At 47.5% G+C, this 26,200-nt stretch overlaps 1 protein-coding gene and 1 long non-coding RNA gene across 12 annotated transcripts in view; one reads left to right on the forward strand and one right to left on the reverse strand.

The window, feature by feature from the left end:
• dennd4a (DENN/MADD domain containing 4A) overlaps positions 1 to 26,140 on the forward strand; it is a 46,487-nt gene extending 20,347 nt beyond the window's left edge. For 2 of the 7 annotated variants that reach the window (XM_023817229.2, XM_023817203.2), the window contains exons 5-34: positions 418 to 587; positions 996 to 1,237; positions 1,601 to 1,667; positions 1,758 to 1,816; positions 1,910 to 2,054; positions 2,158 to 2,333; positions 2,537 to 2,637; positions 3,337 to 3,555; positions 4,633 to 4,778; positions 5,115 to 5,153; positions 8,837 to 8,970; positions 9,340 to 9,472; positions 9,733 to 9,939; positions 10,079 to 10,207; positions 10,745 to 10,889; positions 11,751 to 11,879; positions 12,774 to 12,878; positions 13,449 to 13,598; positions 13,699 to 14,723; positions 15,524 to 15,740; positions 16,098 to 16,201; positions 16,341 to 16,516; positions 16,670 to 16,837; positions 17,583 to 17,766; positions 17,895 to 18,149; positions 18,427 to 18,544; positions 19,657 to 19,683; positions 20,183 to 20,348; positions 20,467 to 20,531; positions 21,008 to 26,140. In XM_023817229.2, the coding sequence (XP_023672997.1) occupies positions 418 to 587; positions 996 to 1,237; positions 1,601 to 1,667; positions 1,758 to 1,816; positions 1,910 to 2,054; positions 2,158 to 2,333; positions 2,537 to 2,637; positions 3,337 to 3,555; positions 4,633 to 4,778; positions 5,115 to 5,153; positions 8,837 to 8,970; positions 9,340 to 9,472; positions 9,733 to 9,939; positions 10,079 to 10,207; positions 10,745 to 10,889; positions 11,751 to 11,879; positions 12,774 to 12,878; positions 13,449 to 13,598; positions 13,699 to 14,723; positions 15,524 to 15,740; positions 16,098 to 16,201; positions 16,341 to 16,516; positions 16,670 to 16,837; positions 17,583 to 17,766; positions 17,895 to 18,149; positions 18,427 to 18,544; positions 19,657 to 19,683; positions 20,183 to 20,348; positions 20,467 to 20,531; positions 21,008 to 21,144 (5,138 nt within the window). In that variant the 3' untranslated portion in view covers positions 21,145 to 26,140. The remainder of the gene's footprint in view (positions 1 to 417; positions 588 to 995; positions 1,238 to 1,600; positions 1,668 to 1,757; positions 1,817 to 1,909; positions 2,055 to 2,157; positions 2,334 to 2,536; positions 2,638 to 3,336; positions 3,556 to 4,632; positions 4,779 to 5,114; positions 5,154 to 8,836; positions 8,971 to 9,339; positions 9,473 to 9,732; positions 9,940 to 10,078; positions 10,208 to 10,744; positions 10,890 to 11,750; positions 11,880 to 12,773; positions 12,879 to 13,448; positions 13,599 to 13,698; positions 14,724 to 15,523; positions 15,741 to 16,097; positions 16,202 to 16,340; positions 16,517 to 16,669; positions 16,838 to 17,582; positions 17,767 to 17,894; positions 18,150 to 18,426; positions 18,545 to 19,656; positions 19,684 to 20,182; positions 20,349 to 20,466; positions 20,532 to 21,007) is intronic. The other 5 variants (XM_023817218.2, XM_072718157.1, XM_023817209.2 and 2 more) reach the window with 5 other exon arrangements.
• Positions 37 to 23,775, reverse strand: LOC111846739 (uncharacterized). Of its 5 annotated transcripts, none has more exons than XR_011993810.1 (6): positions 23,652 to 23,775; positions 17,581 to 17,793; positions 8,792 to 10,104; positions 5,945 to 6,001; positions 5,626 to 5,735; positions 37 to 5,114 (listed from the first exon to the last, which is right to left on the reverse strand). It is a non-coding gene; the product is annotated as an uncharacterized lncRNA (long non-coding RNA). The 5 variants fall into 5 exon arrangements; XR_011993811.1 differs by lacking the exon at positions 23,652 to 23,775 and adding an exon at positions 17,886 to 17,988; XR_002838944.2 differs by lacking the exon at positions 8,792 to 10,104.
• Positions 26,141 to 26,200: the final 60 nt, after the last annotated feature.

Below are 26,200 nucleotides of genomic sequence, written 5' to 3' on the forward strand. Positions count from 1 at the left end.
TTCAGCAGTGCAGGATATATGGAAATACTCAGGAAGTGAGGCAGGTTTACACCACAGCCATTTATTATGCATTCATGGTTTTTGAACATAAGAATCAAATGAGATGTATGACTCACTCTCATCCGGCGCCTCAGTCGCTGACTCGATGGGTGTAGCCAGGCCTTCAGTCTCATCCAGAATTAATGACGAATAAGGCTATAAGTTCACTTTTGAAGAGCCAGGCCTATTACAGTGGGAGTGTTTTCTATTAAAATATTATTAAAATAGCTGATGATCTGTGGCAGCTTCTATGAAACATTTGGTCATATTTTGGAAATTTGCTGATAGACCGAAACGCTTTCTGGGATCATGCGAGGTCTGTGTGGTTTTTAAGAAGCGGGGCAGCCATCACCCTCCCACTCTGTCGCCCCTCCACAGGCCTGCTCTGCAGGTACCCCGAGGAGGACTACGAGTCCTTCCCGCTGCCCGAGTCCGTGCCTCTCTTCTGCCTGCCCATGGGCGCCACCATTGAGTGCTGGCCGTCCCAGACCAAGTACTCCCTCCCCATCTTCTCCACCTTCGTCCTGACGGGGGCTTCGGGGGAGAAGGTGAGCTCATGCACTTAAACACAGAGAGCTGTGTAAACAGAGGGCGGATACCTGGCTTTTCCCAGCTGGGATGGAGCTGCGTCCCGCTAGCTGCAGCGTTCCCTCCGCGCCCTCTGCACGGCTGGCGGAGCACGGTTGCTCTGACAGGGGCTGCCAGCTGCTGACTCTGACGACCTCACCATAGCTGGCAGAGGAAAGCCTTCAGCTTGGGGGGCCAGGTGTTTTAGGGAGGGGGGCACAAACACTTAAAATGAGTATTCCTGCATTTTAGTAAATATTAATTGTGAGTCTTTCCCCTGATGCAGGATGTATCGCAGCACCATCTGTCGACGGTTGAAGCTTGCAGCTGTATTCGACGGGTACGATTAATGCCCCTGAGCTGTGGTCCTGTGTCATGTGATCCCGCAGGTGTACGGAGCTGCTATTCAGTTTTACGAGCCGTACCCTCAGGAGCAGCTGACGGAGCGGCAGCGGCAGCAGCTGGGCCTGGATGTGGCCAGCGAGCATGTACCCGCAGCCACCCGCTCTACACACACCAACAAGTGCATCTGCCTGCTGTCCCACTGGCCGTTCTTCGACGCTTTCCGGAAATTTCTCACCTTCCTGTACCGCTACTCCATCTCCGGGCCCCATGCCCTGCCCATCGAGAAGTGAGTTCCATGTTGGCGTCCGCGTGCTGAACCCTGTGAAATTCGAGAGCTCCATCTGACCGGGATTCAAATGACCTCGAGTCAGATGACAAGCGTAGAGTCTTGGCCTGGTGCTCAGGGGAGCTGCCAGTGCCTGAGGGACTCGGGTAGCACGTGTGACGGCAGGAGGTTTTACTGCACTTATCCTGGAAGCCAGGGCCTGTTCCTGGGGATTTATTTTTTTTAATTGTGTCCAGGTCTTAGTTGACATGCCAATTATGGTGGAGCTTGAGGGGTTTTTATGTGTCTATTGGGGGGGGGTGGTGGTGGTGAAACACCAGCCCCCCCGGTGGCTAGTGAAGGTCACTGCACTTTTGTTTCCAGGCACATCTCGCACTTTATGCACAAGGTGCCCTTCCCTTCATCCCAGAGGCCCCGCATCCTGGTGCAGGTGAGCTGCTGGTGTACTCCCCCCTGCAGTGTCGTGTCTGCCTGTGTCCATTTACACACAGGCCATGTGTGACTCTCTGTGACTCCACAGCTGTCCCCACATGACAGTCTGATGCTTAGCCAGCCGGTGTCCTCGCCACTGCCTCTCAGGTAGGTCAGTCTGCTTCACTGACGCTCCAGTGCCTCACCATGTGACGCTCTGGCTCGTCCGTCCTAAACGCCGCCCGTGTTCTCGTGCTGCAGTGGAGGGCGGCTTTCCACGCTCCTACAGAACTTGGGCCCTGAGAATGCCGTCACCCTGCTGGTGTTTGCCGTCACCGAGCACAAGATCCTGGTGCACTCACTGCGGCCGTCCGTGCTGACCAGCGTGACAGAGGCTCTGGTGTCGGTATGTCCCGCCTTGATTCTGCAGGATGTTTGGCCGGATGACAGGCCCTGGAGCCTGGCCTTCCACAGTTCCCAGCCCCAGGATCTCCTGCTTTCCCATGCAGATGATCTTTCCCTTCCACTGGCCGTGCCCCTATATCCCGTTGTGCCCGCTGGCTCTGGCTGATGTGCTCAGCGCCCCATGCCCCTTCATCGTGGGTGTGGACTCCCGCTACTTTGACCTTTACGACCCCCCGCCAGATGTCAGCTGTGTGGACCTCGACACCAACACCATTTCCCAGTGAGTGCAGCTGGCCACTTCCATCTGTCATCCTCTTATGTCATGTAATGCTTTTGTAATCACCTTCCCGCTTCCTCTTCGAACACTGATCTGGTCATATCTGGTTCCCCTTCTTCTCAGGAAAGAATACTTATACCATGCGGGCTTTCACAGTTCCCCATGTCACGTTGTGGTTCACTTCCAGAACGCTCTTTGTTTTTTAGCAATGACGATAAGAGGGGCCTGTTGTGGAAGGTCCTGCCGAAGAAGGCCTGTAAGAACCTGATGAACACCCTGAACAACCTCTACCAGCAGCTGGCTGAAGGTGTGTGTCCATCACACATGAATATTCATACAGGCGATTATTCATATGATTGACTGTTCATACAAGCGATTATTCACTGTTCATGTGGGAGATTAATCATGCAAGCAAATATTCCTATGAACAATTGTTCATGCGAGGAAAACTCATGTAGGCAAAGGTTCATACAAGTGAATATTCATATGAGCAGTTATGCGAGCAATTATTTATGTGAGGGAGCACCTATTTTGCCCATGTGGGAAAATGACAAGAAGCATTGTGTTTATACACAGTTGTTTTGGAGTTTAATAACTGCCTGTTATGCATGCAGTAAACCTACAGATCCTGTCCGCCTTTCCCATGGAGCCACTGGCTTCCAGAATTTTCTGTAGAATCGCATTTGTCACAGAAAAGTCAGCTGTGTCACTGGGATAAAAACAGGATAATTTCGGATTAGCGACTATGAGTTGCTTTAAATAGGATTGCAGTAGTAATTCACAAGCCGTGACTGTATGTAGGTTATTTCAAGACCTTCCTGGTGTCAGTGGGATTTAGGATGCCTTATACCATCACCTGAGAGACTCGGGAGTAAACTGTATAAATGGTGTCCAGCCAAATCACTGCCTATTTCTACTAATAGCTTTTCATAATGCAGTGTTGTTAACTGACTTGATGTCATAATTTAGATTGCAATTGTAATTGAATGCTCCCGATTTGTGTCAGGCTGTCAGAGACCTCGAGAGGATGGCCTCATGGAGCTGGCCATGAGTGACTATGACTTCAGCAGCGGGAAGAGTCTTCAGAGTCTGGAGATGGAGATCCAGGAGGCCTTCCTGCGCTTCATGGCAGCCATCTTGAAGGGATACCGCTCGTACCTGCGACCCATCACCCAGGCACCCTCAGAGAAGGCCACAGACGCCAGCTCCCTGTTCGACCTGCAAGGTGGGTGCCTTTCTGACCTGGCAGCATTTATCAGGCAACCTTTTTTTGGATTTGTGGGACTGAAAATGGAGGAAGTCTACATATATCTTGAGTATGTATCTTTCTTGATTTAGTGAAGTAACTCACAGTTGGTATGTTGCAGTGTCTAACAGTCGATATGCTGCAGTGTCTGATAATTGTTAAAGTGAAGTAACTGACAGTCGATACGATGCAGTATCTGACAGTCGATACGATGCAGTGTCTAACAGACAATATGGTGAAGTATCTGACAGTCAGTACGTTGCAGTGTCTGATACTTGATACAGTGAAGTGTCTTAACAGGTTGTCGCAGTGAAGCAGTGTCTTATGTTCAGGAAATGATTCTGATCAGAATAAACTCTGCATGTGTGGCCCTCCCAAAATACAAGCCCTGCTCAGATGAAGCCAGATGGTCTTGTTTCTTGTTTTCCTTTTAAATAAATAAATAAACTAGATTTTTTTTGGTGCACAGGGAGAGGGTGGGGCAGTTTAGCAATTCGGATGGTTAGTTAGTGACACAGCTGCTCATTCTGGAAGGCTGCCTTTGAGTCCCAATGATGTCATGGACGAAGCGTGGTGATCTCATCTGAGTCTCTCCGGACTCACAACCTTATCACACTGAATGAAACTGAGGAAGAAAATGTGTTTACATAATAACCTGAGCAGGAGTCCAAGCCCCAGTTCCCCAAGGGTACCATAGTTAAATCAGAGGCCACTATGTACCCAGACACATCTATGACATCAGTCTTGTCAAGTAGTTCAGTTAGTCATGGACATGATGGGACCCGGAGCCGCACCGAGGGGCTTCCCTGGTGTCACGGGTAGGGTGGGGTCAGCCATACCAGCATGCCCTGCTGTGGGCGCCTCTGTGCGTGTCAATGCTTTATTCTACTATTCAGAAACCAACCAGTTCCTGTAGTTTTGACTTTCTTGCACTCTTAGTAGTCACATGAATATGAGTAAAAATATCCTGACAGTATGAAGATGAAAATCGGTGAACATCTCCCCTGCCAAGGCTTCCATAAGGGTGCTCTCAGTGATATTTCATCACATCTCCAGGTTTCCTGAAGAGCCGCGACCGCTCCCACCAGAAGTTCTACTCCCTCATGACGAAGACCCAGATGTTCATCCGGTTTATCGAGGAATGCTCCTTCGTCAGCGATAAAGATGCAAGCTTGGCATTCTTCGATGATTGTGTGGACAAGGTAGGGTCGCTCTCCGCTCCTGATGGACACAGAGCTCACTGTCTCACCAGGCTTCCTGCTCTATTTGGCCTTCAGACCAGTCTGAGGTTGTACCAGAGGCTGCTTAGTAATGAAAGTTCATTAAGGCCTCCTTTTTCGAGTAAGACTAAGCAGTGTTCTCATGTCCGCTTCCATACTTCAGTAGACCTTTATGGTGACGTTTCTTTCCTACTAACCCAAACGCCTCGCTGCAGCATGGCAGATTCTTTGCATGGCTCAGACTGGTGGCCTGTCCTTCTGTAACCCAGCTCACTTCTCTCTTGCCTGCCTCTCCTCTCCATCTCCCTGTCTGGGCAGCTGTTCAACACAGAGCGCAGCGCCGACAGAGGAGTCAAGGTAAGGCGCCCTCCACAGGCCCTGACCCCCTCTGTCTGTGTGTGTACGTCAGCCGGTGAAATGGTCTATCAGCCTGTGCTTAAGATCATATGGGATGTTTAAGGACAAAAACTAATTTGCAATTATTGACTGTAGGCTGTTAACTTTGAAAATGTAACAAATGTACAGAACAAACAGATTTTTGTTTAAGGAACTGCAGCCAATAATTTGTGTTTGGAGATACAGGTAACGATGACCCGTTAATATAAACCTGCCCCGAGGTCCAGCTGGACAACTGGAATTTAACACGCAACATTAATTATCGTATTAATTGTAGGAAAAGGGAACACATACAGGATGCAAAACAAAACTACAAACCATAGTCTGTTTCAAATGATAACTAAAGTAAAGTTTGCACAGTTTTTCTTAGTTAGCAGTATACACAATAAGTTAACAGGGTGACTCTGAGGCATTTTTACCATAGCATGCTTACCTCTCTCTTTCTGTGACTGTATGTGCTGAGACTGGCTGTCATCCTGTCCAGGGTGTATCCAACCCTGCGGGAACACTTCCCAGAATACACTCTGGTTCACCATGTCCTGCCTGAAAAGATGGATGGATGCCTGTTTCTTTTCGTCAGTGACACCAGGATGATTTAACAGCCATTAAAAATACCATTAAATCAAGAGGCAACCAGAATAATGTGACATTCCCTTGGATGTGGTCACTGTTATACATTTAGCTCTCAGTTCTTGCTTTTTGTAATGAGTCATTAAAGGTTCTATCAGAGATATTACACACTGCAGTCATACCTTGATGGACCGCCAGGGTGTGGCTGATTTCATGAGTCACCAGTTGTCTTTGGAAGGCTGCCAACCAGAAGAACGGGCCAAATTACTGAAGAATGCTAGGGCCAGACTCATTGGCACAGCGGTGGCCAATGTTATCCGCAAAGGGCCGATGTGTATGCAGGTTTTTAGGATAACCTTTAGGTCAGCTGTTCAAACCCAGGTGTGAGGACTCTTTAGCCAATCAGTCCTCTAATTAATAATCTAATTAGGGGGTTGCAGTGAAAACCCACACACACAGCAGCCCTTTCTGGATAAGATTGCCCACCCCTGCGTTAGAATATACATCCCTGTATTATATAATCATGTACCATCTTAGCATTGATTTTGCAGTGGTGGCCCACGTTTAGACAGGTCTATACAGTCTGTATGATGCGATTCGTGCACTTAACTATATGAACCTCCATACCTCCGGAAGACCTGTCACTCTGCCATCCCACGCAGCTGTCTTGGATGTTTAAAAATAAACACCCACCCCCATGCTTTGCATCTCCTGTCTGCCATAATGCAGTGAAGGATACAAAGAGGCTGGATGTAAGTCACCTGGGCTTGTCACCATGGTGACCTCCAAAGTGTGCCGGATGTATAGGGCCGCCTTTGCGGAGGTCAAGTGTAATTTAATCGTAAAGGGTTTGTGTGGGAGGAGCCTTTGCGTCGCTATTGGCGTTTTTGTATCGTGCGATGTAAACACGGAATGTCCCCGTAGCCTTGACAGATGTGGGAATGCAGGGTTAGCCTGCGGCTGATCCTCCACCTCTGGGTTGACAGGGGAAGCAATCACACTCTTGGTTTCCAGGTGAGCTGTCAGACAGCTGCCTGCTGCAGTGAAAGTGTCTCTCTGCAGTGGATTTGGATCGGTCCCCTGTTGTGCCAGGGCTGACGGATCATGGCAGGAGCAGCAGGAGAGCTTCTCCATACACTCTCAGGCGAGAAGTGCCCTCCAGCCATCGACATGCAGGAAAAAGCCAGTTTTTCTACTCTGGATAGATACCTGCTTCGGAACCTGGGGTCTGCTTATCTGGTTGTCTGTTGCATAGTCTACTGATCTCTGTGATTCTCTGTGTGAGATTCATTTAAAAAATCCATAGCAGGAGTACAGTTATGCTATTACACATTCTTCACTCATTTCTCATTTCATTACTCTGCGTTATGTGTTGCAACTATACCAGTAAGGGCATGAAGCCCTGTCATAAGATATTTAGAGAACAAATTAGCATCTGACTCTCAAATAAGCGCTAACTAGATGCTAATGCTGCATGTTAGGCGTGGAAAGATGCATCACTACATTAATGTAGCAATTTAGGTGCATCAATCTGTAACATGAGAATCGGTTATAAACGATTTTTGGGGGCAAAATCCTCCTTAAAGGTATTCCCAACTTCCAGATTGCACGCTCTCACGATCAGATGCTGCAAAAAGACACGCATAGTAGCAGCTCTGGCGCGTAAATTTTCAGCATGTAAGATGGTAGGGGAAGACTCATTTATAGTGATAAAGGAAGCACAACCTGACGATCTTTGAGTTACAGTGATGATCTTTGCACCATGACGCTTCTGAGAAACTTGCTGCTGTTTTATAGTGTAAAACGATCTCTCTAATGGTCATGAAAATCTTTGTGCTACAAAGCTTTTGGGAAACTCCCCTCTTTTGTAGCGCAAAAAAAGTTGTTCTTTTTGCTATTATTGATAGCAATAGTCCGGATTCTGAAGTAGCCATCTAGTTAGCTAAGTAAAAAGTAATGTTAGCTTTAGAGATGCACGATATATCATTTAACATATCAGCATCAGATGATATTTGTTACAAAGAAAGATATCAGCATTGATCCGATGTGTCAATTTTGTCTGAAATTGCTGGCCAATATTTAAACTTTATCAACATTCAAAGTTAGCAGCACCACAGCTTAAGACACAACTACTAAAATATTGGAGATGACTGCATTACACGTCCGGCTGCTTTCTGTAGTGGCGGATGAGGGATGCTGTCAACTCATTTAAGTACCGGCCTGTGTTTATAATTCATTATAAAATCTGGCCCGCTCCCCGCTCACCAAGTGGCTCAGAGGTTAGGGGTTTCCGATGCATCGCATTGTCCCCTAAATAATCAGAATCTAATCAAATTGCCTTGGGGTTGACTGCTTACACCCCTAGTATAGCTAATATGATACAGGGATGAACGTGAGACCCTGACCTGGGGGCCTCAGATGAGCAGCTGGATATTTGTAAATATAATGCAAACGTTCTGAATGTGCTGCTTGTCCCATAGCTACTGTGTGTCTTTGAAATGGAGCTTTCCCATGACATGCTTACTGGCCCTGACAGGGGGGTAATGGGGCAGACAGAGTGTCAGCTCCGGGAGAGATCAAGCAAAACTCTTCTTGAAGGGGGGATAAGTTAGTCATTAACTTTGCTTGGTCATGTGGCTTAAGTAAGCTGTGAAAACTAGGTCAGCTACTGGGCCTTTCCACTGTGGGAAACGTAGAGTCAGAAAGATCCGAGGAGGTTTACCCACAGTATGCGCTGGGGGGTGTCAGGGTGCAGACAGTCTGTCATGATGTCTCATTCGTAGAAGAGCATGATGAGACAGTCCTTCTAGTTTGCTGATTTTGTACTTTGAGACTGTCCTGTTTACCCCCTTTCCCTAGTCTTTTTATCTATGCCTGCTTAGTTAAAAGCCAAAAAATATATGTTAAATAGCATTTTTAGCATCTCTGCTAAAGCATTGATACTATGGACCAATGTACTCTAAAACCGATGATCATTGCCTTTGGGTACATTAATAGTAAAACGGTCCCTGTCTGTCACTGATGGTCACCTTAGTGCCACCTCTCCTGAGTTTAACTTGCTCTTCCTCTTCCAGGTGGACAGCGACCGGCCAGAGGAAGCGCGGCTGATCGAGCTGGACGAATCCCACCGCAGTGAGCATACAGTCTTCATCACCCCCCCAGAGATGCCCCCCCTGCCAGAGGGTGAGGAGTACCCTCTGTGCTACAGGTACCGGCAAAGACCTGGCAGCATGCAGACATGTTGCGTATGCTCCCACATTTTCTGAGGGCCTTTAGATATCCAGATCCGCCTTCCATAGTATGTACCTCAAACGGGTCAGAGAGTACACTGGGGAATCACAATGAGGGATTTTGTCCTGAAGGTTTTGGTTTGAGCCCTAGAAATGACCCAGTTGTTTTTCTCTTGGGGACATACCCTAACTTCTCCAGGCAAGTGTCTACTTCCATTCACTGATAAGACAGTAGGCATCTTTGGTTAACAGCTTCATATAACTGCATTTCGGATTGCACCAGTTGAAATGGATCATCTGAGTGAGTGTATCTGAAGGTGCTGAACGGTGGTCTGTATCTCCTGCAGCTACAGCGGCTTCCCTGTGTTAAGGCCGGAGCTCTTTGATCCATTGGAGGGGCTGAGGACCCCTGCCTCTCGCGTAGCTTCGCGACACAGCTGCCCCACAAGTCCCGCTCCCATGTTCCGCCGAACCAAGCAGGTGAGAACCTACAGGCCATACTATAGGCCTTAAGCTGAGCCATACAGTGCCCTCCCCAGTCAAACGGACGCTTCTTTGTCAAGCACTTCTGATGTCCTTCAGATTTTATTGGTTTGTTGAACTAGTTTTTGCTCAGTGATATGTAGGTCAGGAAAGGGAGGAAGGCCACGGTGTCTTCCTCACAGTAACTTGCTCAATGACAGGAGTATCAAGCCAATCTAGCAGGGAACTGGGGTCATTGCGGGGTTTCTCTATTTCAGGAGATCAGATCAGCACAGAAGATTGCAAAGAAGTACTCCTCCATTCCCCAGATGTGGTCCAGATGCTTGCTGCGGCATTGCTATGGGCTTTGGTTCATCTGCCTGCCTGCCTACGTCAAGGTGTGCCACTCCAAGGTGCGGGCACTACGCACAGCCTACGACGTGCTTCGGAAGATGCAGGCCAAGAAGCTGCAACCCCCAGACGAGGTAGGAGCTTGGGCTGCCATCGCGGCCTGATGCAGCCACGGCTTTCTTCAGGCCAGACACTTCCAGGATCTTGAAACCTCTGCCCTGTATGTTCGATTCTGCATACTCCACACTTGGCATTGCTCCCTTTCTCCTGCAGGTATGCTACCGGGTTCTGATGCAGCTCTGTGGACAGTACGGACAACCTGTGTTAGCTGTGCGAGTTCTGTTTGAGATGAAGAAGGCTGGAGTCCAACCAAATGCAATCACCTACGGTTACTACAATAAGGTCAGTCCCTGGATAATCTGCCAGAGAAGAGCAGTGGTGTTGTTAAGCATCTTGAGGGAACATGATGTCATTGATGACAGTAACACAACATTGTTCATTTTAGAGGTATTTGAGGTTCATTATTTTATAAGCGTCAATGCTCTTCTGGCTCCATAACCACAACATGTACAAAGCAAACATCAGGACAAGAGCCCTTTTGGTTCCCCGTGTATTGCTGCTGTCGCGTCTCTCACTCACGGAGAGAGCATTGACGACTCCCGCTCATACAGCGTGAACACAGGCATCTTTGTCTGCTGTCACTCGTGGCTGGGTGTTTGTCCTGCTTCTGAGAGCTCAGGCGGCTTGCTGACCAAAATCACACCAGAACCCCGTTCGGCATCATTTCTAGAAAGTCAGCTTAATCTGTTATTGATTTTGGAGGAGTAATCCAGGGGCAGTGAGGTCAGGGTAATGAGAGCTAAGTGTTCCTTAATGTGTTGCTGGCGTGTCAGCGTTCCCGCCTGCTTCCTCACCACTCCTCGTTTCCTGTCCTCCCAGGCTGTTTTGGAGAGCACCTGGCCCTCCAGCACGCGAGGGGGCTACTTCCTTTGGATGAAACTGAGGAACGTGGTTTTGGGTGTGACTCAGTTCAGACGGGCACTGAAAAAGCAGCAGTCTAACCCAGCGCAGACCCCCCTGTCGGGTAAGTCAGACACTTTGGGCCTGTGCACCATGCTATGACCAGTAACTGAGCAGACTGCTAGTTAGACGGCTGCTCTTTCACCCTGCCAAATCCCGTACTTAGCAGCATGGGCATTCCTACCTCCTCAGACTCCATCTTACTTTGGGGTTAGATAGCCCCCCCCCCCCCGACACATGTCCGAGCTCCCCTCAAAAGAGCCCCCACCCCCTACCCAGCTCATACCAGGACACCGGGCTTCGCAGTAATCAAGTATCTCCAGAGAACCTACCTCTGTGACTCCTGGCTGATGGTCACCCCCCCCCCACCAGCTAAGATAATATACCCGAAGGACTCATTTGGATGGCTTGTTGCAGCCTGTCAGCCAAAACCAAGGTTTATAACCCCGTTCACACCAACCCCAGCTGTACAGGCTAAGAACATGAGGTTTTCTTCCCCATGTCTGACAGAACTGCGGTTCTCTGGCAGGCCTGGATGAGAACGTCGCTTACGCTGGTGTTAATGTTCCAGTTTCTCTCGGTTCCCTGCAAACGTCTTGCTGCCGCGCAAACTCCCGGCTCTGCCCGGCTGCTTTATCATGTCCCCCTCCCGCCACAGAGAATCACCAAAGTCCATTTTCTCCACAGAACTCAATCAGGGAGTCCATCTCCTCACGCCTCCCTGGCCGCCCCCCCCCCCCCACCCCAGGAGCTACGAGGCTACACCTCCTCTCTCCTTTATTTCCTTCTCTGTTTTTTTAGATTGTTGAGTTTCGCTGTCAACCTTGTTCAGACTGTTCTCTCCTGCAGGGCCCCCCCTGTCCTGGGTGGCCCCTGTCGGCCCTGGATGTGGGGGCCCCTCTCACACTCTGTTGTTTTTGAACAGATGGCAGCGACCTGGACGCCGTCAGTCACGGCAGCCTGGATAGCTCTAATGACACTAACATGGTGGAGCAGGCCCCGTTCGGCACTGACCCAATCAAAGTAGATTCTGCTGATGATAGATCTAGCACAGGTACAGGAGGTCCATTGCCCCGCATCGTGCCACGCCTCCCTGTCTCCTCCTCATCGCTCTGTTCTGCCTCCCTCTCCGTCCACCCCCTGCTTGCGTGTGACGCCAGCCTGGGGTGGCCCTGGATGGCCCTCCGGCCCTCTCCTCTGGGGGGCTCAATCCGTCAGCCTTTTTCCACCCTTCCTTTAAGTGTCTCACTGTGTCTGTCTCTCTGTGTGTCTCTGTTATCCCCACCCCCCCACCCCGCGTCACTCATTCTGATCGTAACGTCGATCTGTGGTGCACTGTCCTGAATGTTATGTTAAAACTGAGCCATGACCTATTGTTAAAGATATTTTGTTCTCCGTTCAGGATCCCATCCCTTTGTTCTAAGTAGGACACAGTGTATTCAAGATTTATGACAAATATCCAGAATTGTCACCACTAGTACATAATGTGCCTAAAAAAAGATTAATGAGCTTCTGGAACCTCCTTCCTCAACGAATGACAGATATGAAGCTGCAGGCAGAAATATTCATGGAAAAGATAAAAGTGGATTGACGTGGCAGCCGGTTGCCAGGAGACTGAAATGTCCCTCTTGCCGAGGCAGAGAGAATCAGTTTTAACAGTGTCGGCCTACCTCGTCCCCTCGGCCGTTTTTTTCCGGTAGTCGTCAGTTAAAAGGTTTCTCTCTATCTGGCTCCTGAGCGGGCAGCATCCCCCCGCACGTCAGCCTCAGCTGACAGGTCATCTGAGACACCGGCTGCTTTGATTCCATACATTGATTGAATCTCTTACAAACGTGGGAAGGTTAGTCCCGGCATTCTTCTAAGCAAGGTGTCCAGTTCGGGGAAGCTTAGTGATAGCCTGCGTGCAGAAACAGCGTGAGGAAGGACGCTCACTCTGCCTCTGTGTCAGGGGGCCAGTCTGACCTGGGTTACAACTCCCTCTCTAAAGAAGAAGTGCGAAGAGGGGAAGGTGGTCTGCAGGACAGGACGCTGGAGAAGGAGGACTCCAGCTCCCGTAAGTTGACAAGGACCACCCCCTCCGAGCTCCAGCTGACCAAGCCTAGTGCTGATGTGTCTATAGCCCTGCTCTCTCATCCTGGCCTCTGAAGGCAGACATGCAGTATATGTCCTAAGTATGGAAAGATGGCAGCTGTGAAAGGTTTTTGTGGATGACCTTGCTCATATTGCTTTTTGACTCTCAAACTGGAGTGAAATGAGCAAGTGCAGAAGGCAAGAGTACTTGTGGAGATCAGAGAAATAGCATTTGTGTCTGTTTCTTTACAGACCTTAATATTACTCTTTATAAATAACATGCTGAAAGCATTTTTCATGACAGATTACTGCTCTCTAGTGTTCTTCCCCAGTACTGCAACCCGATGTTGCATTACATAAGGATTGTTTTGTAATTCCCATACTGAGTACTGAGCCTATATTGACAGAGCTTTAAATAAGTTACTTTGCACTTGCTGAATTAATGCAGTCAGCCTCAATATTATTTAAGTTGTCTGTCCTTTTGTTGTGACTGGTTTGGTAGAGATGTTTGTAGGATGTGTTAATGATGTACCCGTTGGGGGGGGGGGGGCAGTGTCTGAGAGCGAGAGTGCCAAGGACAGCGGAGACTGCCTCCCGCCGCTGGACTTCCCTGATGTCAGTGGCCCGTTCCAACCTCGTGCTGGCATCGTCCGTAGCAACTGTCCCTATGACAACACAGCCAAAGAATCTGACGCCAGCACCGGTCAGTACCACTAACTTACAAAAATACAAAATCTTTGTATCCATCAATTCCTGTGGCATGGTTCTGAGGGTCTTCCTGAGTTTTTTGTACCTCCCTGCAGACCATGTGGCTGGGCTGCTCTTCACTTCCTCGCTGGACGACATCGGGCTCATCCAGAGCAGTAGCCTCCGCAGGCGGCACAGGAGTGCCATGGAGGAGGGCCAGAGACGCTTGGACTGGCCTGGGGTCAGAGGTCGCAGCCTGAGCGGAGACACCGCAGGGGGCATGGTTCTGGGCCTTGGCATGACCCGGGGCAAAACGGACCCTCTCAGGATTGCCGAGAATCTGGGCGCAGACGCCAGGATTCTCTCAGGAACATTCCAGAAGAGCACAAGGCCCAACTCTTTGAACCTTGGCATGCGGGAAGGGGGGCTCAAGAGCAGCCACAAAGAAAGTGGGGAGAGGGATTCCAGCGACGAGGAGAAGCCAGACACTGCTGCCATCTTCGACCTGGAGGACCTGGACGAGGAGACGAGCAGAGAGGCCACAGCGGGTGGTGCCCAGGCTGGCCATAATAGGGCCACAGAGCCCTGCCTGAGCAGTGGCAGCACCACAGGCTGTGTGACTAAGAGGTTGGGCATTGAGACGGGCTTCGACCCACTATCCCTGTTCGCAGCCCAATCAGAAGAGCAGGACTCGGGGGGAGGTGAACCAAGCACCCCCACGGCCCGACGCAACCTGGCCGAGGAGATCGAGATGTACATGAACAACATGGGCAGCCCTCTAAGCAGCCGAGCTCCCAGCATGGACCTGCAGGATGCCTGCAGCCCCCAGCTCCCGGGCAACTCCTCGTCACGTCGTTCCAGCCTGCCCCAGGGCTCCCCGCGGCCTCCCCCCATGCCCCGCTCACGCACCTGCCACCAGCGCCCCCGTGATCGCCTCTGGTCTTCACCCACCTTCTCACAGGGCAGCAGCCCCCTCAGGGACAGGGAGCCTCCTGCCTCCCCCTCATCGTTCGCCCTGGACACACTTCTCACCCCCACTCTGGACGTCTTTAAGAGCAGCGTCTTCTCCGCGGGGAAGGGGGTGGCAGAAAAAGCCAGTCGCTGGTACTCCCGTTTGGCCACCTACACCACACCCAGCAAGGTGTGACTGGCAACACGGCTCATTTGGTTCACGGGTTTACACAGTTACTGTGACAAGGAGTCTCTGATAACTCAGGATTATCTGTTAAAATTGTACTGTACATAAACAAGTTTCTTAAAAATCAGCATGTCCTTGAAACACACAAAGCTGTATTTTAATTGGTTATTTCATTATTCAGGATGGCTTGATTAACTATTAGGGAATGCATCCTGAATTATACGGGCATCTAAATGAAGGGTCCTTTGAGGTTATTTTTTTGATAATGCTTTATATTAATTACACCTTCATTATGTCTTTATAATGCATTTATAGAACATTCATAAGCTGCTTGTAAATATAATTTAACATCCTAACATATCCTAAGAGCTTTAATATACATTAATGTCAAACATGATATGATAATAAGAAGCATTACAATCTTATAATGTTTGTTATTAAAGTACATTAAAGTTGTTAAGGTATGTTAGGATGTTACGGTATACTTACCTGCTGCTTATGATTGCTATACGAATGCATTATAAAGGCATTATGAAGGTGCAGTTGATTACCCTGTTTTTGCTGCTAATATTCTAAGTGGTCAGAAGCTGGTGTATGGCAGAGCATGCTCTCAGGTAAAAATGAGGAAGTGTGCAGTAGGTCCAGCAGAGGGAAGCATAGCTTAAATCAGAACGGCTACCTCGAAGTCTTGTTTTGGGATTATCTGAATTGGGGCTTTATCTGAAGGCAGTAGGTGGCCTTTAGGCACAGTGCCTGTTGGGTGCGTTTTCCTGTAGTCCTCATTCTCCCCGTCTTCTTCTCAGGATACAAACTACGACCACATGAGCGTCTCATCCTTGGGTATGGGGGACACAGACCGAATCTCCCTCATGGATGAGGAGTCTTACCTGGAAGCTGAGGTCCTAGGACCCAGCTCACCACAACGGAATGGTGTTTCAGGCCCAAAGAGGAGCCCTCACAGGACACGAGCGGAGAGCCCTGCACCGCAGCTCAGCTCAGGCACAAAGCCTCTCCACACAGGTGATGTTACAGATAGGCAAATGTGTTTAATTCCCCTAACCTTGAGGTCAGCTGGTCCTGATAAATCATACATGAGAGTGAATGTATCAGAGGGCTGATTGTCTCAAGCTTGAGTATGGCCTGATTGAAGCTCTTCAATCAGCCAGCTCTAGTGTCATTAAGACCAGATGTGCCTTCCCAGGAGCTCAGAGCCCCTCTTCAGCAGACATGCTGCTGATTACCCTCCTGGAGTGACTTTGCACTGCATGCAGACTGATGCCTCCCCTTTGAGGCTATGGATTTCACCTGGTTGTGTTTGTAGTAACTTAATAAGCAGCTACCTGTACAGGCTCCAGCTCTGTTGCTCTTGTCCCTCAGGCTGCGTTCCACCTCCGTCCAGCTTTACTCTTCCAGACAAATCGGAACTGGAGTTTTCGCAGTACACAAGCAATACCAGCATCTTTCAGAACTACGCTATGGAGGTGGGTCTTTCACCTAGGAAGTGCCAAAAAGCGTCGAACCGTGCGATCAGGTGTTTGTGCAGGTCTGGGAACAGTGCTGAGGCACTAGGAGTGGTGCCTGCTCAGCTTTGTGGTTGAACGTGCACCCGGTTGACCTCAGGTGCTGATCTCCAGTTGCTCCCGCTGCAAGACCTGCGAGTGTCTGGTTTACGACGAGGAGATCATGGCCGGATGGACGGCTGATGACTCCAACCTCAACACCACCTGCCCCTTCTGTGGCAACCCCTTCCTACCTTTCCTCAACGTGGAGATCCGGGATCTCCGTGGTCCTGGCAGGTATGGGACGAGGAAGCAATGGGAAATGAACTGAAGTAGCAAGGGACGCATTGAAGCTAAATGGTCCTATATGTCACTTCCAATCATATTAACCAACACCGTTCCAGTGTCACTGTGCACCTCGCTATATCTTCTTCTCTTTTTATTAATCAGGTTTTTCCTAAAAAGCAGCCCGTCTGCAGAGGAAGCTGTGTCCTCGTCCTACTCGGTCTCCACAGGCCTGGGTACAGGGACGTCCACGCTGTCCACTCCCTGTCCCACCCTGACCATGTCTCCACGGTCACCCCAAATCACAATACATGGTTGCCCTGGCAACAACAGGTTTGAATCCTGTTCTGTTCCCGTATTGATTCTGTTTATTTTTACTGTGAATGAAAGCCATTGAGAAAACCATGCATGACAATACTGCTCCCAAAAAGACTCCCCCATTGCTGGCATTTATCCACAGTGTCGGTGAGGTTTAGTCCGAGCCCCTAGTCCCCATTCCATTTGTGTTGCTGATAAAGGACGTGTTTGAAGTAGCCGTCCCTCAGAGATGAGCCCTGCTCCTGACCCTAATCTACAATGTAAATGGGAGCTCCCTGCTCAGCTGCACCTGGGTCCGCTGTACCCAAAAAGCTGCAGAGGGTCACACTGTAGTCCTCGTGGAACACTGAGTGCAAAAACATCAGCACTAGGGTTTACATGCTGCACCTTCTGCAAAATTATGGTCAGGATCCACTGATGGAACAAAAGAGCTTTATATGGCCACAGGATGTTCCTAGGAAAGAGTTTAATACTAGCTGATACCTCAAGTGAGAGGCAGGTTATTTGGGTGGATATGAGGAGCTTCTACACTGATCCAAAAGGTCATTTGCTCTCTGTAATTATTGACTTTAAGCCACAGCTGTTTCACTGTGTTTTACACAGTGTAGAAAGGGTATTGTGTTACTCCAGCTTATAAGCAGGACCTTCTGTCTGTTTTATGGCTGCATGCATTTCTGCTGCAGCGCTGAGTATTCTTCTGCCTGTGCTCCAGGTCGAGGACTGAGGGTTATCTCACTCAAACAGCCTTTCGTACTCACAGGAGCAGCTCCCTTGGGTATTCCGTGGCCCACTGTGTCGAAATCCCGACAGAGCGACGCCAGGGTGCCCTGTCTCCAGAGCCTACCATGGTGCGCAGTGTCAGCGCCTTCGGAGCCCTGGAGGAGCCAGTCCGCACCAGCCGCTACATCACAGGCAGCCTGCCCTGCCGGCTCAACGAAGTCACGGTAAGGCAACGAAGATCAGTCCTTCATCTGAAAAGTTCCAGAAAGTTGGACACATTGGAGAGCACCTTAAGACATTTTGATCTGTATTATTAGCAAATCTGAGATGCATGTAAACCTACATGTTCTAGGATCCCTTGAGCATGGAGTGGCGTCTACACAACCCAGACCCAGTGACAGTGCCCTATCTGAGCCCACTGGTGCTCTGGAAGGAGCTGGAGAGCCTATTGGAGAACGAGGGGGACCAGGTGATCACTGTGTCGGACATGGTGGACCACCATCCCATAATTTTCTGGAACCTGGTGTGGTACTTCCGTCGACTGGACCTGCCCAGCAACCTGCCTGGCCTCATCCTGACCTCAGACCACTGCAACCGTGGGTCCCAGGTAGGACACTCAGATCTGCAAGTTCCCAGATCTTTTCAGATTCGGATATGGGGTCTCTGATCTCATCTTTGATCCCATACTGCTTACGGATCATTGAATGCGAGTGTGACTCAATGGTGCTGACTTCAGTATCATAGTTCTTCTTGTTTACTAACACGTTTGAAGTTCATGGTACAGGGTTGTATTGTTGACCTCAGGACGTAGGACAGCTGTAGGTGCCTGGAACATACTCAAGGAGCTATGGGGAGGCTTTCTAACCTCACCACTCACTTTACAGATTCCTCGGCACTGGATGTCTGAAGACAGCAAACATGTGCTGATCCAGATCCTATGGGACAACCTGAAGCTACATCAGGATCCCACACAGCCGTTCTACATCCTGTGGAACACGCACCGTAAGTGTGGGCTCCGTATCACTGTGAGGCTGCTTGGGTGGGTGGCAGTGAGTTTGTGAACCCGCCCATGCAGTCTTTGGCTAGGTGTGCTAAATACAGTTTCTCCAGATTTGCTGTGTATGTATGTGACGGGGAGTAACTAGTTACATGTAACAGTGTTACATAATGAAATTACAGAATCAACGTAATTGTAATCCATTACAGTTACTGAGAAAAAAACATGTAATTGGTTTAGTTACTAATCAAAATTTTGGTGATTACAAAGGGGTTACATCCAAATTGTTTTCAGTAAAAAGCTTATATGAAGAAAATAACATTCATTTTGTTGCTTTGCATCTTTTCGCCATGCAGAAATGTCTTCTTTTCGCATATTTACAGACAATGGGGTCAGCAAAGCCATTGGGACTTTTCAGCTTTATTGCCCAGTTTAAAACGCTTTTTAGAAAAGAACAGTAAGTCGTCGACTCATGATCTATGGACTTACGACTGATCGCCTTTAAGACTGCAGATATATGGCCATGACTGTGCCGGGGCTGGCAGCACGAGTGTTGCCTAACATAAATGTCTGACAGTTTCCGCCCCAACAGCTGGCAGCACGACTGCATTCATTCATCTCGTGCTCAGGCTGCTGCTTGCAGCGGTCACAATATACATTTCTATATACAACGTGTAGAAAGATGATAGAAAGGTTCTAACAGTTCAGCACAGTAATGAACAAAGAAAATGGTGATAAAAAAAGGTTAAAAAAAAGATATGGTTTTATTATACAGTATACTATACGTATGATAATTTTTGCATATAATACAAAGGGCCACCTTGCGACTAAATCAACTTACAACTGATCAGTCGGAAACGAACACGGTCATAAGTCAACGATAACCTGTAATCAAATGTAATGTTACATTACTATGATGAAGTAATCAAAACAGTTATGTTACTTATTGCATTTTAACAGAGTAATTTTTTGTAACCTTTTACATTTCAAAAGCAACTCTCTCCACCGTTGGGTCCCTTTTCTGTAGATTGCTCTCTTTCCTTTGTCTGGTCATTCTCTCTTGACAGTCGCATCTCCGTACTGCTAAAAGCTAACAGAAACTCTCTTTGTCTTGCAGGCCTAAATCGTACTCTTTTAATTAAGAGTGAGTGTTAACACTGGGTTGTTCACTTATCGTCCCTCAGCTGTTGTGTCCTTTGGCTTTGCCCTTTTTGATGTTTGATCAGCATGTTTTTAGTTTTTCTGTTTGCCGTCTTCACACATCTGATGCGCTACTTCGTTGTTAGAAGATTTTCTTTTTTAACTTTCATTCTGTTGCTCTTTAATGCTGCTGATAATAGAGGATTTATATTTTGTACAGTATTTTTTAAATGGACACTGCTCCAATGCGATTGAACTCCAAATTCATTTCTTTGAAATATCTCAAACGCTTCCAAATAACAATATTATATTATTTTGCGTCCGGGCCTTAGACACCCTGACACGTTTGCGGATGTGTGTTTATACTTTATTTCGATCCTTTGGTGTCCCATTGTTCTGTGATTTCCCAGCCACTCTCAGTCCTGCCATTCCGTGCACACGTGCATGCACACATGCCTGTCCTCGTGAATGCATGTCAACTATCTTCTCATGCCTCGCTGCAGATCTGAACTACCCAGTGACCTGGCCGCTAAGGGAGGAGGAAGATGAACACGTGGGGAAGGAGCTGCTGCAGAGTGTAGTGAAGAGTATCCAGAAGAACGATGTGTACCGACCCATGAGCCAGGTCCTGCAGCTGGTTGGCCAGAAGCTGGGTGTCCGTAGGCAAAGGTAGGGAGACTGTCATGTGACATATGAACATGCAGCAGCCACCTCACTGATACAGAGCGGCAGCTCACATAACTCACTGCTTTTCTTTTTATCCTGCTTGTCCGTGGGCTTCTCATAGGAGTTTGTACAGAGAGATCCTTTTCCTGTCTTTGGTGGCATTAGGCAAGGACAACATTGACATCGGTGAGTACCTCATCTTTGTGAGGATCTAGTGTATGTAACACCACAAGGAAGAACTTGAAGTGGTTTGCTGACTGGGGGTATTCAGGGGTGGCGCATGGATAAGTGGGCTAAGGCTCTGTGTCTGTGATCAGAAGATCACTGGTTTGATCCCTCGCCTCAGCAGAATGATCACATGTCTGTGAGCCCTTGAGCAAGGCCCTCAACCCCCAGCTCAAGGGGTGCTGCATGCTGACTGACGCTGCACTATGACCCACAAGGAATGGATAGCAAGATGGGTTGGGTGAAGAGAAGAATTCCAATGTACTTGTACTTATACTTGTGCAAATGGCAAAAAAGGATTTAATCTTATAATCTTTAAAATGTGATGCTGTGGATCATAAGAAGTTAATTTTCCTTCAAGGCAACAGGGATTTAATAGGCCGCTCTTGACGGAATTCAGCTTCTATGCTAACCTTTGCCTCACAACCTTCATACAGATGCATTTGACCGGGAATACAAGATGGCTTACGACCGTCTCACGCCCAGCCAAGTCAAGCTGACGCACAACTGTGACCGACCACCCAGTGTTGGGGTGATGGAGTGCCGCAAGATCTTTGGAGAGCCGTACTTGTGAGCCATGTCTCTGTCTCTCCACCCAACACCTACAACACTAGCATCCCAAGACTGCAAGGTCCTCATCAGTGCGGCCTGCTGAATGGGTGGAGATCACTTTGGGACATCACAGCAGTAAGACGGCACCCAATGTATAGTTCCCCCAACTTGGACAGGGTGGCCTCCTCCATGAAGAATGGATATGTGCCACCAGAGTCATGTGGAGTACCAGCCTATAGGCCTGTCACACATGCAGCCTGAAAACAACACCTGGCACCAACCGGTGATTTCCAGAAGACCCCATACCAGACCACTGCCCACACTAGGAGGGCTTGTGCAAAAAAAGACGCTCAGGAAATAAGAGGTGGAAAGAAGCAAGACAGCGTAGTGCCCCTGGTAACAAACTGATAGCAGGGGCCCTGTGTGTTTTTACTGCCCCGGGATAGGGTTCGAGCAGGCAGTAAAGCGGATTCTGTAGCAATTACCATTAACAGGAAATAGGTACCTCGGACAAGAGCAGCCTTCTAGAATTTACTGAACACTATTTAGTAAAAAAAGAACAGAACATTTATGGTCACGTTTCTTGGTTATAATGTGGTACTTTTCAAAAACCTATTTAGATTATGTTCTATACAATGAATATGTCCTGTACATACTTTTTAAAACATTTGTATTATATATTCATACATTGAGACTAATACTGACAATATGTCACTTGTATTCTATTTATAAAAATGCACCATTATTTATTTATGTCTGCTGTAGCGCTTAAGCCCAGTTTTTACTATGTGGTGGTTTACTTTCAAACGTGTGTGTGTGTGTGTTTGTGTGTGTGTGCGTGTGTGTGTGTGTTGGTTATTAGGGAGGCCTTGTCTTACTAGAGAGTACTGTAATAACGCCTGTATGTCTACCTGAACCATCTGAGGGTTTGATGGTTTGTGACACTGCATCAGAGGAGACCCACTTAAGGACTGGAAAATCTACTTGTACTGTATACACTCACCTAAAGGATTATTAGGAACACCATACTAATATGGTGTTTGACCCCCTTTCGCCTTCAGAACTGCCTTAATTCTACGTGGCATTGATTCAACAAGGTGCTGAAAGCATTCTTTAGAAATGTTGGCCCATATTGATAGGACAGCATCTTGCAATTGATGGAGATTTGTGGGATGCACATCCAGGGCACGAAGCTCCCGTTCCACCACATCCCAAAGATGCTCTATTGGGTTGAGATCTGGTGACTGTGGGGGCCATTTTAGTACAGTGAACTCATTGTCATGTTCAAGAAACCAATTTGAAATGATTCGAGCTTTGTGACATGGTGCATTATCCTGCTGGAAGTAGCCATCAGAGGATGGGTACATGGTGGTCATAAAGGGATGGACATGGTCAGAATCAATGCTCAGGTAGGCCGTGGCATTTAAACGATGCCCAATTGGCACTAAGGGGCCTAAAGTGTGCCAAGAAAACATCCCCCACACCATTACACCACCACCACCAGCCTGCACAGTGGTAACAAGGCATGATGGATCCATGTTCTCATTCTGTTTACGCCAAATTCTGACTCTACCATTTGAATGTCTCAACAGAAATCGAGACTCATCAGACCAGGCAACATTTTTCCAGTCTTCAACTGTCCAATTTTGGTGAGCTCGTGCAAATTGTAGCCTCTTTTTCCTATTTGTAGTGGAGATGAGTGGTACCCGGTGGGGTCTTCTGCTGTTGTAGCCCATCCGCCTCAAGGTTGTGCGTGTTGTGGCTTCACAAATGCTTTGCTGCATACCTCGGTTGTAACGAGTGGTTATTTCAGTCAAAGTTGCTCTTCTATCAGCTTGAATCAGTCGACCCATTCTCCTCTGACCTCTAGCATCAACAAGCCATTTTCGCCCACAGGACTGCCGCATACTGGATGTTTTTCCCTTTGCACACCATTCTTTGTAAACCCTAGAAATGGTTGTGCGTGAAAATCCCAGTAATTGAGCAGATTGTGAAATACTCAGACCGGCCCATCTAGCACCAACAACCATGCCACGCTCAAAATTGCTTAAATCACCTTTCTTTCCCATTCTGACATTCAGTTTGGAGTTCAGGAGATTGTCTTGACCAGGACCACACCCCAAAATGCATTGAAGCAACTGCCATGTGATTGGTTGATTAGATAATTGCATTAATGAGAAATTGAACAGGTGTTCCTAATAATCCTTTAGGTGAGTGTATATGTAGAGTCAAATTCCATCCTTTTTAGGAGGGACCTAATTTTTCAGGGCCCACCCAAGTGGAATATAAGGACTGGAATACTGATGATCTAACATTTAAAGGATATATTTTAAGTATTTTTAACACATTTATGAATTGGAGTGGCTCATCATTAAAGGTACCTCTTAAAACTATATATAGATTACCAGTTGAAATCGGCATTAGAAATGTGGCTGCATTTTAATTAAATACGGAGAGATATGAATGGGTGTTAGTGAATTTTTCAGTGAGGACTAACGGAGTTTATGCTGAGGCACCCAGTCGTGTTACCTGAAACAAAGGATGGTGTCTGTCTCCTCCTCCCAAGCGTCAGTTAATGGCCCTCTCCGGTTTTCGCTCCGGTCTCCTCCGTGTAAGCAGACTCTGTCAACCGGTCTGGATTAGTTACACCATGTGCAGTTTAGGGTTCTGATTGTTCAGCTGCCTAAAATGGCGTGAGTTGTTTGCTGGATATGGAGTATTTCTTTAAAACGCGTGTGAACGGTTTTTTATAACGGTTTCACTGTGCCTGTCTTTCGTTAGTTTGTAGAGAAATGCTTTACCAGTTGTAATCCCAGCGCGTATACTGCCCATTAGAAAACCAAAAACCGATTACCCGAAAACGGTACATCGAGGCTGTGCGTACGTGTCAGTGTGCCTGTCTACATGTATATATTTGTTTTCATTTGCGCGTTTTAAAGTAGTTATAAATCGTGGTTTAAAATAATCGTCAATTGCGGCAATAATGCGGCAATTAATTCTAAATCTGAGGTGGTACAGCTTCGTGCTGCCTCTGCCCGGCTTTCCATTAAATTAAAAATGGGTGTTATTTCTATATCCACAGCAGTGTACGTAGTGAGACCTCCCTCTGCTGCGAGATGTGAAATGGCGCGACCGCCTAACTGTGAAATACGCCGGAAGCGGTAACCCTGCTCCATTTATCAAAATGGCGGGGAAATAACGGACGTTTCACGCGCCAGTCTCCATCTCATACGGCGATGCCACGGTTACCGTGCCCAGCCTCTGCCTACCCTGCCGCTGCGGCCCAGTCATTAACGGCGGCTGGGGGGCCCTCTGCGTCCTGCCTGTTTGGGGGTCACTAGTGCGTTAAACTGTATTTACATGGTTAATTATTATGCATCCAAACGTTTATTTAAAAAGTAACAATAGTAACACTTTAGGTTTTCTTCCATATTATATTAATATTCATACATATCCATTAATTTCTCGGAGCGAGAAATGTGCATAATAAGAAAAAACGGCCATATATCCATATACAGTGTTACTAAGCATCACACGTTTTCTCTATAAATAATTAATATAAAATATAGGCATACGTATATAACTGTTCATACACACCTGTACATGTGTACAATGGTGTAAACTGAAAAGGAATTTGTTTGTAAAATAGCTTCTCGGTTAGTCGTTCATTTTAATTAAATTAACGGTAATTCGCTTTGGATCAGGATCTTAGAAAACACCATCTCTTTATGTTATCTTGGATTAAAACAGCATGACTTCCGAACCCGCTGGTATAAGCTTACATAATTGTCAGTTTTCACAAACTGTGTATGTTACGTCCTTCTGTACAGTGTAAGGAACTAGCAGTTAGCTTGTCCCACCATGACAAATCATGATGGTATTTTCCAAATATCAAGTAAACCTCTGCTGAATTTTTGTGAAATTGTGAAGAAGCACTTCCACTTGTAAAATACTAATTTTGAAGCTCTGTGTTTTTTACCATATGGGTATTATAAACGAGAACTAGCTGTGCCTTGTGTTTGGCTTTGGAGTGGTACAGTCCATAGGAGAGCTCACAGGATATATGGACATGCCTAACTGGTAATTGACATTTCTAACTGGTTGGCATGATGGCATGCTGGTCACTAACAGAAAGCCTCTGTCAGTGACAGCTGGCCATTTATGCCCCTGTCACACTGCGCCCTGCCCGTTGCGGAGCCCTGTGCTGAAAGTCTTGGGGGTCACCGGACTCCCAGACACCCTACTCCGTGTTTCCAGAAAATTCACACCGTTAAAATGCAGATGTGCATTTGCAGTGAAGGTTTCAGTTTCCATTGATCACCTGCCCTATACAGTAGTGAATATGGACCATTCTGAAATCACAATTTATTTTTTTTGTCATAGACTTTGCTCTTTGATAGTTTTGTGATGCAGGTCTCATGAAGTTTCAACTGGACATGTTGAAAGATGTAGCTTTACGTGATTGCAGAGCCTGAACTCACTGACCCACATCAGGCATTTTGTCTAACAATGGTCAGTAGCTTCTGGTCAGTGTCAGTCTCAACGCACTGAACGGTTCTCCTGAAAGGCTGACTTTGGGTGTATTGCCCTTTTGAAAGTTTCAGATTTTTTTTAAAGCCAACCAATATGTGGGCTGAGTGCTATGCAAATGTTAATCCTTTATAAATGTAAAAAATGAATATCTAGAAACTTCTCCAACCCTCTTCCCTACCCACCCAGCAAGATGGCATGGAGCGAGACTTAGACAGTTAAATGTTCTTAACACCCAGCAGCTTCTGTAATAATGTAGGACTGCCCTCAGTCCATGTATGTGTCACTTATTCACAGCTGTGTGTAAAATGTGTAAGGTTTTTAGCTTGATGTAAGTTTTGTCTGTTCTTTTTAGACTGGACCTTTAAAAATGTTTACAAATGTGTACACAGGAAGTACACCTTGGGATCCAGTAGTGATGATGCATCTTAGACAGGATCTTCAGGGTCGTCAACCTTTTAATTGTAAATAAATTCACTCATAATGCGCATGGTTTTATTATTGTGTCTGTGGAGCTTAACTTCATTACTTTATGCATTTCTATGTAA

The sequence above is a fragment of the Paramormyrops kingsleyae genome, chromosome 11 (assembly GCF_048594095.1).
Source record: "Paramormyrops kingsleyae isolate MSU_618 chromosome 11, PKINGS_0.4, whole genome shotgun sequence".
NCBI lineage: Eukaryota > Metazoa > Chordata > Actinopteri > Osteoglossiformes > Mormyridae > Paramormyrops > Paramormyrops kingsleyae.